The sequence below is a fragment of the Eptesicus fuscus genome, chromosome 18, assembly GCF_027574615.1.
Source record: "Eptesicus fuscus isolate TK198812 chromosome 18, DD_ASM_mEF_20220401, whole genome shotgun sequence".
Classification (NCBI taxonomy): Eukaryota; Metazoa; Chordata; class Mammalia; order Chiroptera; family Vespertilionidae; genus Eptesicus; species Eptesicus fuscus.
In genome coordinates, this window is record NC_072490.1 from 50,792,941 (window position 1) to 50,805,916 (window position 12,976).

Below are 12,976 nucleotides of genomic sequence, written 5' to 3' on the forward strand. Positions count from 1 at the left end.
TCTGAATATTGAATATGATTTGTCTAGGGCTGTGTGTGTGTGTGTGTGTGTGTGTGTGTGTGTGTGTCCCAAGTGAGATAAGGCTCAAGAAAACTCCTTTTCCCTGAAGAGTAGGCCTTTGTTCTGGAAAAGGTTTTGGGGTTTACTTCACAATTAATCTTTTCTCCTCTCTCTTTCTGAGACACAAGGTGATTCTTTCTGGATCTTCATTATAAGAACCTAATGTAGTTTTTGGTGGTACAAACCTATGAAAAGTGTAAGTCCCCCCGAGACAGTGCACCCAGAAGTTTCTCACTCTCATACTAGTCCATACTCAGCCTCCAGCAATTCATCAAAATGACCATGTAAGTCTTCATACAAGTTATGGATCTGACAGTTTCTGCTTCAAGGAAGCAAAACTTCCTGTGACTCTCTGGATTCAACTGTCTCTCCGGACTTTGGAGTCCTGGTTTGCTGTGATATGTCCAGGAAAATTAATTTTTAGTTCGTTCATAATGAGAGGTGCCACTTTTTCCCATATCTCAGAACACCCCCTTAACTAGAGTGTCAGGAATCTTAAAATATGTGCAGTAGCAATGGTGGTACAGCATGAAAAATCTTAGTCCTAGAATTTAGGTGTGATCTAGATATGGATGAAATCCAGTCTTATTACATAAATTACTATAGACCAGATCCTCACCTGAAATTTCTTCTTTCATCATTATAACAACCTCAGAGATAGGTCACATTATATCAATCTTCCAATGGGATCTAATATAATCTTTCTACTCTGTGGAATGCTAGTTAGTCATTATGTAAAATGCTAACAGGAGTTAAATTTTATTTAAAAGTGCCCTGGAAAAAATAACTTTTTAAATATGATTAAGTAAACATCTCTCTATTAGAGAACTCCTTGGGGCATTTAACATGTGCATTTTTAATTTAGAGGAGATGTGGAGACATTATTTCCCGAAATCATTTGATCACAGGATCTTTTATTTTTCTCGTAGAGCTTGTGTTTTGTGGAAGCAATTTGAGAATTGTTGGTATGCCCGGGTCCAGGTGAGGCCACACGCCCCTGGGTCCGTGTGTAGCTGGATCCCGGGTCCGGGTGAGGCCGTGCGCCCCTGGATCCGGGTGAGGCCGGGTCCCGGGTCCGGGTGAGGCCGGGCGCCCCTGGATCCGGGCGAGGCCGTGCACCCCTGGGTCCGGGTGAGGCCACGTGCCCCTGGGTCCAGGTGTAGCTGGATCCCGGGTCTGGGTGAGGCCGTGTGCCCCTGGATCTGGGTGAGTCCACGTGCCCCTGGGTCCAGATGTAGCTGGATCCCGGGTCCAGATGAGGCCGTGTGCCCCTGGATCCGGGCGAGGCCGTGCGCCCCTGGGTCCGGGTGAGTCCACATGCCCCTGGGTCCAGGTGTAGCTGGGTCCCGGGTCTGGATGAGGCCACGCACCCCTGGGTCTGGGTGAGGCCATGCGCCCCTGGGTCCGGGTGAGGCTGGATCCCGGGACCGGGTGAGGCCGCACACACCTGGGTCCAGGTGAGGCCACGTGCCCCTGGGCCTGGGTGATGCTGGGTCCCAGGTCTGGGTGAAGCCGCGCCCCTGCGTCCAGGCGAGACCAAACCAGAGGGAGTCGGACCTGCATTACCACCATTTGTCCACCATTCAGAGCTGAAAAGTCAGTGCCGACATGTACACATAAGGAACTGGTAGACATTGAAATTGGGTCTCAAAAGAATTGTTGGTCCAGAAAGAAACTTACTACAGACTGATTCATTTGCCTGTCAGCATAACTATTATTGCTCGTCTCACATTCGGTTCTTATAAGTGTATTTCTAGTGACACATGATCTCGCTCATGTCGGGCCTCAGCGGGAGGGTAGGAGAGGGTGGGGGTCGGGGGGAGAGATCAACCAAGGGACTTGTGTGCATGCATACGAGCCTAACCAATGGTTAAGGACAACAGGGGTGTGGGGGCATCCGTGGGGAGGGGTGGGGGATGGGAATGGGAGGATGAGGACAAATATGTGACACCTTAATCAATAAAGAAATTAATAAATAAAAAAAAAGAAAATTGTTGGTATGATGGGAAACATATAGGGTTTAGAGCAAAATGGATTTACAACTCCACTACTTACTCTTTTGGCAAATTACTTGAGCTCTATTAGCCTAAATATTCCTCATCTATAAATTAAAGACATAATACTCTAGCTTATTGATCCATTCATTAATATCAGAGTAGACAATAGCATCTACTTCAGGAATTAAATGGGGATTCAATTATATAAAGTATATTCCTGTTACATGATAAACAGTTAACAGTTATTAATTGCATTATTAGTGTCAGACATCAGGCTCCAAACAGTGGTGAGCTCTTGCCCAGATTAGAACAAGTTTTTTTTTGAATCAATATGAAGACTCAAACAAATGAAGATGATTGCCCCATCATCAGGCCTGATCTACCGTGTCAGAAAAATGTGTATAGGAGTATGTCCAAATGTAAGCTTCCACAGCCCATGCCAACTCTAACATGTCATCCCACGTTTGGTAAAATTCACAAAGAACACTGCATTAGCCTTCCAAATAGGGCCCTGGAAACTTCTCTTCTGAGAAAAGTACAGAGCCAGGGCCAGAGCACTTACTCTATGTGAACAGGCATTTCGTAGTCCTTCATTTGAAACAAACTACTTGCAATAATTGGCTAGTAAGTCACTGTAATTGCATGATAGAGGCATAGTTAAACCCTTTTGGACCATGCTGTGCTTTCTACCCTAGAATGTCAACATGGTGGTGAGCTGCCATGGAGAACACCAAGGAAGCAATATGATATCTGATTCTCTTATGGCTGGAGTTGCTCAGCGCTAGATTCACTACTGTAATCTTGAACGTGGTGATTTGGAGCAATATGCATGATTAGGAGCCTTAATTGCATGTTGTAAAGGAAGCTGTGACCTTTCCAGTCCCATTCTGGATGTGGTATTGTTCTACTGGGAGGAGGAGGAAACACATGGGTGGGGAGGGTTGACAACAGCAGTGGGTTTTTGTGTGTAATTACTTGAGGGTATGCAGCGCTTTTAAATATCATGTGGACAATGCCCCAAATATTAGTGGCCATCCATTTATTTTTTTAAAAAATTGTAAAAGTCAAGTTGCCTTGAATTGTAACCCAGTAGCACTACCAGTAAATTATAAATGTTGAAAGAATAGATCAACATGTACAATTCTCTAATTTTTAGCCAATTTGGGAAAGTGATACAACATTAAAAATTAAAAACATGATATTCTTGTCTACCAGTCCATTAGCTAAAAATGTTGCCGCTTAATAATGCCAAAACCATTCCATACAGCATCAAAAATTATGACAGTGATATAAATTTTGTCATTTGTAAGATATTTTACAGTTTAAAAATGACTTTCAAGTTCATTATACGTAATAGGAGAGAAAGAAATAGGAGAGAAGACAAAGCAGATAGCCTTTCCCCAACTTTACAGTTGAAACAGAAGGACAGAAATGTTAAATGACTTGCAGCAGAGGAGTTAGGATTTAAAGCCAGGCCTCTTGCCACAGAGTCCATCACTTCCTCCCTCCCGTGGTATGGTAACTGGATGACACCCATCCTGAAAATAAACTGCATTCCTGGGGCATCATAAAGCCCGAGGATGAGGCCCAGCTGTGAAATGCAAATTAATTCTGCCAGGAAGCTGCATTGTTTCTCAACAGTGTGTGGGTAGCCAAGGTCCCCAAGAACAAGATGAAATGGCTGGGCCTCTTCTGTCAATACCTAAGGACAAGCTGGGCCTGCCTGCACAGGTGGAATGCGCTAGAAGGGAAGCAATTACCCAGACAGCCCACCCCTCAATCATTTTCACCTGCAATGTCCTGATGTTTGAGGCAAAAAGTATGTTTGGAACCTGAATTGTGGTATAATGCACTGATTATCCCTGTGGTTTTATATGTGAATGCAGTCATACGGAAAACCACCAGGCGCTGATATTCTCTGCCCCAAACCATAAATTACCTCCAAAACAGCATCCTCTGGATCCTCGGCTGCTGCTCTGTAAATGACTGTGCCCGGGGCAGTGTCTTCCAGGATATAAATCTCAGTAACTGCCAGAAAATGGGTGATAGATGTTATAAGCCCCAAAGCCCCTCATCCACTCCTGGATTTTAGATAAAACTGAAGGCACTGTGCTTGCTCAGCACAGACGTTTTCACAGGGTGATTCCCATTAACCATAATAATCATAGCCATATAATAAAAATAGACACCATTTGTCAAGTATCTGTCTTGTGTCAGGTAGAGAGCAAAGAGATTTACAAATTTAAACAGTAGCAATATTGAACGTTTTCTGATTGCTGAGCAATTGACATCATTGGTGCATTATTATTTCCGTTTTACTGAGTTTAGAAAGATTGAGTGACTCACTCAAAGTCACCCAAGTAATCTATATATATAAAAGGCTAATATGCAAATTGTCCCCTCAGGAGTTCAACCAAGGAGTTTGATTGCTCGCTATGATGTGCACTGACCACCAGGGGGTGGCAAGGAACAAAGAAAGGCCCTGAAGTCAGTAGCTGGAAGGAAGGCCCCAGCAGGCCCTGATTGCCGGCCAGGCCTAGGGACCCTACCTGTGCACGAATTTCATACACCAGGCCTCTATATATTAATATTATATAATGATTTTATTAATGCCAGTCTTTTCCTCAAGTTTTCCCTCTTTCTACCCGTTTTTAAAACTGGTGACCACAAACCTGCCCATTTACTGGTCAAACCACTCTCCCAGAGTCAGGAACACTGGGGCACCGGGGCCCTCAGTGCCTGAGGGGATAACCCACCCCAGCAGAAGCTGCGGCACCATTCTGCCAGACGGCACGATTTGTGGATAACAAAGGAGTGCACGGCCTGTTTGGACCACAGCCAACCTGGCACGAGGCTCACTGTTTTAGAAGGCAAAAGAACACAATTTCCCCTTGAATCTGTCCTTGAGGAGTTCCTCATCTGCTAGGGAAAGGAATGGAAGAAGGCTAACATTTATTCAGCACCTAATGCATGCCCGGCACTGTGGTTGGCATGGTAACACATGGTCTCTGGGGAGCTTCCTGGAGTAGGGATTAATACCTGTGTAACCAATGAGGAACTGAGGCTCAGGCAGGATTCGTAGCTCTCTCCAGTTTTTGGCCACCCCAACACCTAAACCTCAAATGATTGTTTTCAGTAGAGAACATGAATTGTCCACATGCAGGAGTTAAATACTTGACTACATAGAAAGTCAGAGATGAGAAAGACAGAGACAAGAGTGAGAGAAAGATTCACATGTGGTGAAAATCAAATGGAGAGAGAGCAAGAAGCTTCTAACTTAATGACACAGACACACTGTTAATTAAATAATCACACCCATAAAAGAGTAACTAGAGGACATAATAATCAAACAGAAAAATAAAGGTTTTTTAAAAATATTTTTATTGATTTCAGAGAGGAAGGGAGAGGGAGAGAGGGAGATAGAAACATCAGTGATGAGAGAGAATCATTGATTGGCCGCCTCCTGCATGCCCCCTACTGCGGATCGAGCCCACAACCTGGGCATGTGCCCTTGACTGGAATCGAAGCTGGGACCTTTCAGTCTGCAGGCCAATGCTCTATTCACTGAGCCAAACCAGCGAGGGGAGAAAAATGAAGTTTTTAACACTGACCAAGTTACTTTCCTTTTCTAAGTCTGTGGCCTCATCTATACAATACAAATATGAATAGCACCCACCTCCAGAGCTATGAGAATTTCATGAACTAACACACCTGAGGCCCTCACTCTCAGGACAGCACCTGCTACACAGTTAGCACCGATGGGTGTCAGCCCTTTAGCATTTGTTTTGTTAGCATTATTCTCCTTCTCTCTCCTACAGCCATAACCCTACGAGAGCACAAAGGACCCAGGACACAGAAGCCACACTATGGACCCAGTGGACCCTTCTTTCCCCAAGAGGAGAGCTCTGTACCTTGGTCTCTCTGAGCAAGGGCTCCACTGAAGGTGGGCGGCTCGTTCACATCCGCAATCTGGATTAAAATGGTCTGGGATGCTGTCGCCCTGTGGCTGTCTTTGGCATAGATTACCAAGGAGTAGAGAGGCACCTTCTCGAAGTCCAGCTTGGGTACTCCAGTGGTGAGTAACTGCATTAGACAAAGGAGTGCGGAGTAATGGAGCGAATGAGTGGCTTCATGGGGGTGTAGACAGAGTATTCTACATCTGTAATCCCCAATACGAGTCAGCATTTGTTAAAAAGAGATAAAAAACCTTGTGTTTAAAATGTGGAAGCAGCGTGATCTGATTTACTGAAAACCCCCATGATCAGAGAATTCCCACCTTTCCATGTTACTCGCCCTAACGACAGTTTATTGAGTCCCTCTCCCAACTCTAAATTATCAGAGATTATCTTAAGCATTTAACAAACATGTCATTCTCTTCTTTTTTTAAAAATATATTTTATTGATTTTTTACAGAGAGGAAGGGAGAGAGATAGAGAGTTAGAAACATCAATGAGTGAGAAACACCGATCAGCTGCCTCCTGCACACCCCCTACTGGGGATGTGCCCGCAACCAAGGTACATGCCCTTGACCGGAATCGAACCTGGGACCTTTGAGTCTGCAGGCCGATGCTCTATCCACTGAGCCAAACCAGTTTCGGCCATTCTCTTCTTTTTAATTGCAAAAAGGGCATTATTGGATGCATTTTACAGATGCAGGAACTGAGGATGAACAGGTTAAGCATCTTGTCCAACTTTTCACAGAGAAATGCAACAGCTCTGACTCCACCTGACTTCAAGCTCATGCTCTTAATCATAAGCCTAAACTGCCTTGCACCTGAAATGGATGAAAAGGGAGCCAGGCATTGCTCTCAGTTCTTCACCTCATTTAAACATGAAAAAAAGTTGTGAGAGAGATACTATTATTACCACCATTTCACAGATTATAGATTATATAATACAGCTGGGAAAGTCACGCTGCAGGAAGAGGAAGGCCTGGCCCTGACTCCTGCTGGTCGGCCCCAGGACCTTTGCACTGACCAGCACTATGACTGGTAGTAACACCTGAGTGCCACCCTCCCACAGCCATGAGAAGTCAGTCATACATGCATATTGGACAGCTCTCCTCCCCTGGGCACTTAACACAGAATGGACACTTTATCTCCTTGATTCACAGAGCAAAGGCTATTCTCATCCTCACGATACCACCAGTGAGGACACGGAGGCTCAGAAGTTAGAAGCCCGAGTCATACAGCTCCTACGTGACAGAGCTGACATTGAAAGCCAGGTCTCCTAGACTCTAAAGTCTCTTTTCTTTTCATCACACCCTGAAGCTTTGATGCATTCATTTAATACTATAGCCTGATTTGAAGATGTATGGGATTTCGAGCTGTGATATAGGACTTTCTTGCCCCGGGAGCCTAGGGCAGGCCCTCCTGCTGGGGTTCCCTTTGCCCTGGGAGGCCCGGGGGCGGGGGGCAGCACCTGTCCTCCTTGCTCCCTGGCTCTTTATACAATACCAGGAATTTTTAAAAATGCAAATGCTTATTCTTTACACTTGGCAGTGGAAGAAGGCAGGAAGGTGGTTGAAGTCACCCCCATCCGGGAAAAGTGCTCGCATGCAGGGTACCTTGAATTCCTCTTCCATCCCGCCAGTGCCAGCCATTTGTGCTGCTCAGGTAGCAATTTGGTGGTTACGTAACTGGAGCACGCCTTGACTCATCTCCATGAGATTTTGATTTATCTGTGTAATCAGCTCACTGCAAGCTCTGCTGCTGTTTCTCGAGGAGATTAGCTTGGTTCTGACCATTTTTTTTTTTTTTTACAGCCTTCCCAGTAGCCCCTCCTAAGCTCAGCTTTTTGCAAACTGAATAAGCCTATATCCTGCAAGGAAAGAAGTTCAAGAAAGGATAATAATATGCTAAACCTCAAATAGAACAGAGTATGCCCTTTACACTGGAATGCTGTGGAGACAAATATCCGCTCATCGAGTTCTGCCTTTATCTGCAGATTTTTCCAGGATAGAAAACTTTCATAATTGAACCGTTTCTAAAGCTCTCTAGAGCTGGCCTATGATACAGTTATTACGATGTGACTTTCTTATAGCTTTATTATCTGTAGTTTGACAATAGTGCCGAATATTGAGGTATAAATATATGTATTAGGTAACTGCTGCTCTGTGTTCATTCCTTATTATGGGCCAAGCACTGAGGTGGCACTTGGCCTACACTGTCTGACAGGCCCTACTGAGCAATCCCTGAGTGAAGTCTTGTTATTATTAACCTCTTTGCACAGAAAAATAAAAACAAAAAACACCGAAGCGCAGCAAAGTCAAGTAACTTACCCAAGGTCACCTTGCTACTAGTGGAGGAGTTGTGGTTTAATGCTAGGCTTGTCAGCCCCTAAAACCTGTGCTGAGAACAGCTGGGATTTACTACCTTACAGGAAAAACAAAGCTAAACTAAAGGAAAATCAATAAGCTTAACTATTGAACACGCTTTGCTGACATTTTGCTGTTTAGACTCATTTTAAAATCTGATAAATGCATGAACAGCATTTTGTACTTCACTGAAGCTGGAAGCAAATTTAAAACCTGACAATCCCAAGGTCTGGCACGGGCACTCAGCAACCTCCTACTAGACAGCTTCTGCCCCTCTATAGCTGCTCCTCGCCGCAGCCAAAGTGGGCCCCATAGAATGTAAGCAAATCATCTCTTTTTTCCACAAAACTCCCCGATGGTTTCTTAGATGTGGTGGTAGATTACATGTCCCCAAACCTTTAGCCTTTCCTATAGCATGTCCTTTGCCATATGACTTTGCAATTCCCCCACTAAAAGCATTATGTATATCTCCATTCCATGGCATGGACACGTGACCGGAACGGAGAGGTTATGTCATTTGCCCAAAGCAATAAATACAAACCAGGATCTGAACCCAGGTGGTTTGACTCCAGAGTCCATGGCTCTTAACCGCTTTCATACTGCATCTCATGATACACTACGACTGGTCATGTAGGCATCTGTCCACCCTACCCGTTTCAGAGTCTCTTAAAACCAGGAGCCAGTTCTGATTCTCCTACGTAAGACTCCTCGCTCCTAAGCACTTTGTTACTCAGAGCATGGCAAGCAGCGTGAGCTTCCCGCTCATCTGGTCCTCTTGTTCCCAGTTCCCATGGGAGGATGCAGAGGGTCCCAGGTGGATGCTGGGCCTGCAGCAGGCTCGCATCATATTTGAGGAACCCTGAGCTTAGGAAACCCAAATCTTCTCAAATGAGCAGTAAGCCTGCCTGAACTTTACCTCGGGGATATTAGCTTTATTATACCGGATGGTGAATGGAATTTCCTAACAGGGCTCACTGCCCTGCGGGCTCTGCCTCCCCACTCCTTCACAGCCTAACTCTCACCACACTTCCCCATCAGCTCCGGCCACTTGGGCCTCCTCTTGGTCTCATCACCTCACTACACTCCTTGCCACAGGGCCTTTGCACATGCTCCACCTGGAGTTCCTCTCTCTCTCTCTCTCTCTCTCTCTCTCTCTCTTTTCTCTCTCTCTCTCTCTTCACCTATTTAATTCCTATTCATTCTGAAGATTGCTTATCATGTAGCTCTTCCTCAGGAAAGCCTGATAGGTCCAATGTCCCCCTCAGGTGCATTCACAGACCTGCGGGCCTGTCTTTCGCGGCTCTTATTACTTTTTACTTGTGTGAGTGTTCCCTTTATTAGTAGAGCTCCCTGTGAACCAGTAAACACCATGAGGGTGAGGATGGGGTTCCACCAAGAGAACCCCAGGGTATTGCCCTGTCTGAGAAGGTCCTCAATAGATCTCTGTAACATAAATGCTTCTTGATGTCCTCAAGAATTTTTAGGAATCTGGAACATACTCGGGTCCCAATGAGTGGGTGCTAAACAATATGAGTAGAAGGTAAGAAGGGCAAGGATGGCAGTTTTATTTTAGAAACCTGTGATGATACTGTTTGCCTGGATACTTACTTCCCACTGGTGTGTGGATCGACGAGACAGCACAAATGGATGGACTACAGGGTCGGCATTAATGATAACAGGATCTCCAATCAGAGAAGCGGAAGGTGAGACAGACACAGTGATTATGGCAACCCGTGTATGCTCAGAGACATTCTCCAGAACAGGGCTGCCATTTTCGATGACAAAATCTGGAAAAGCTAGAACGTCTTCAAGGAAAAACAAAATGTTACTTGTATAGGGATTTTTGCAATGCTTCCCAACCTCTTTCATATTTTAAAATGACAAAGAAAAAGTTCAATAAATACTTACAGCTCCTTTTTTATTACAAGTCATAAAATCAGCTGAGGAGGCTTCGTTGGATCAATAAGAACTGTGAAGGATCTGAGGCCTTACCCTAATCTCCAGCTAACAGGTGAGGCCGCCCAGCTTCACAGATGCTGGCAGGACACACAGACTCCATGGTCAGAGACTGTGAGGGTTAATTCTATGTGTCCGTCTGACTGGACCACAAGGTGCCCAGACATGTGGCCATTCTTGTGGACATGCCTGTGAGCGTGATCCTGAATGAGATTAAGTTTGAATCAGGGCCATTGAATTCAGGCAGAATGCTATGGGCTGAAATTGGGCCTCCCCAAAGTTCATATATTGAAACTCTAACCTCCGATGTGACTGTAGCTGGAGACAGGGTCTTTAGGAGGTACAGTAATTAAGGTTAGATGAGGTTATAGGGGTGGGGCCCCTAATTGATAAGACTGTGGCCTTTTAAGAAGAAGCAGATCTTTCCGTCATACTTGATAAATGACTTCTATTAAAATGTATATTTCCTTTAGTTTGGAAAAAAAATAAAATTACATAGACTTTCTTGCACCGCCCAAAAAAAATAAATAAAAGAGGCATTCACAGTAGGAGTATACGCTCATGCTCTTCCACATGATGAATAAGGGCCTCGTGCTTGCCTCTTCTCTCCCACCCCAGACACTCCCAGCCTAATAGGAGGTGTGATGCATCCAGGAGGAGGGAGGACCCACACTGTCAGTGACCCCGCCCACCTCCCTTCATGTATCATTCCAGGGCACGACAGCTTCCATCGGCTGACACCGCCACCTTTCTGCCTGATGGTGTCCTCTAGCCTGAAGTGCTGGAGAATTAACGCGTCTTTCTTCTTTCTTTTTCTTTTTTTCTCCATCCAAAGATCCTCTGGACTCTGAGTTACTTCATGGATCTCTTTTAAAGAGGGCTGCGAGCCGAAACCGGTTTGGCTCAGTGGATAGAGCGTCGGTCTGCGGACTGGAGGGTCCCAGGTTCGATTCCGGTCAAGGGCATGTACATTGGTTGCGGGCACATCCCCCGGTGGGGGGGGTGCAGGAGGCAGCTGGTCGATGTCTCTCTCTCATCGATGTTTCTATCTCTCTATCCCTCTCCCTTCCTCTCTGTGAAAAATCAATAAAATATATCTTTAAAAAAAAAAAAAAAAAAAAAAAAAAAAAAAAAAAAAAAAAGAGGGCTGCGAGCCTCTCTCCAGTTATAAGTATTTTCATCATCCTCTTTCCTGAATCAACAACTTCTCTTCTGCTTCTAAGCATGTGCTTAAGGTCACAATACATCCTTTCTGTTTAGGAAATGATCTGAAAATTTCTGAGCCATGAAATTTGTAAGTGGAAACTTTTAATTTCTGCTCATTGATTTCCCTCTGGAACCGCACTTCAAAGTCTTATTCAGGATTTTTTTCTCCATCGCTCAAATGTGCATTCTGTTGGGGGTATACATGTGTATGTTGAGGTGGGGGGTTGTGGTTATTTAGTAAAGTATGATGTTTGGGGGTTGTAATAGAATAAAGGCTCCACCCCAAAGTTGTCCACTTCCTAATCCCCAGAACCTCTGAGGATGTTATGCAAAATGGACCTTGCAAATGTGATGATGTTGAGATGGGAGGTTATCCTGAATGATCCGGATGACCCCAATGTAACCACAGGGCCCTTAAAAGTGGACGAGGAAGCAGAAAAGAGAGTCGGAAGGAGATGTGAAGAGTGATCAGAAAGATGCAAACTGTCTGGTTTTTAACATGAAGGAAGGTGTGACTAACTGAGGAATGTGTGTGGCCTCGGGATGCTGGAAAAGGCAAGGCCTTGGGCGTGGCCCTAGAGACTACAGGAGGAAACGTAGATAGGCCAGGACTTTGATTTTAGCCAGTGAGACCGTGTCAGACTTCTAACTGCAGAATTAAAGTTCATATATTTATGTTGACTTAAGGCACCACCAACTTTGTGGTAATTTGTTACAGCAGCAAAAGAAAACTAATACAGGCTCCTTTAGATTATATAAATAAGCATCTTTTACATGACTGAGCTACCCACAATGTGCTAAACCTGAAGTCAAGTAACATCACTCTTTTTCCCAAAGTCCTTTAGCAGCTTTTCATCTAGTACAGAGTGAAAGCCAAGTTCATATGCTGGCCTCCAGGCCCCACGTGACCAACGAAGCCCTCCTTCCTTTATTTGGCCTCATATTCTACACTCTTGCCCTCACTTCCTCTGCTCCAGACACACTCATGTTTCTGTTCCTTAAACACACCCAGCAGGTCTTGCCTCAGGACCTTTGCCTTACATTCTCCCTGTCCAAAATCCATCTCCCCTGGATACCCACTTCTCATTTACACACTTCCTTTAGGACTCTGTTATATGTACTGTCCCTGTATCAGAGAGTCTTCCCAGGCCGCCCTTATATAAAATAACATCTCCTGCTCTTGCAGGTGAACATTATAAAATGTCATATACTATTTGCTTATTTTTATTTTATTTACTTATATTATATGTGTATTTTCTGCCTCCTTCCTCCCACCTCAAATACAAGCTTCCTGAAATTGAGGACTTCCATGTGTGAGGTCCCTGCTATATCGCAGGACCAAAAACAGTGCCTGGCCATAGTAGGCACTTAATAAATATTTATTTAATGAAAGTGAAAAAATAAATGAATGAAATTATTCATTTTTGCTAACTGAAGTACA

At 44.7% G+C, this 12,976-nt stretch overlaps 1 protein-coding gene across 1 annotated transcript in view; it reads right to left on the reverse strand.

Moving 5' to 3' along the window:
- Positions 1 to 12,976, reverse strand: part of LOC103290443 (cadherin-related family member 3-like) — a 78,697-nt gene that overhangs the window by 62,148 nt on the left and 3,573 nt on the right. The window contains exons 2-4 of the mRNA XM_054729839.1: positions 9,982 to 10,178; positions 5,969 to 6,140; positions 3,997 to 4,085 (exon numbers count right to left, since the gene is read on the reverse strand). Of these exons, the coding sequence (XP_054585814.1) occupies positions 3,997 to 4,085; positions 5,969 to 6,140; positions 9,982 to 10,178 (458 nt within the window). The remainder of the gene's footprint in view (positions 1 to 3,996; positions 4,086 to 5,968; positions 6,141 to 9,981; positions 10,179 to 12,976) is intronic.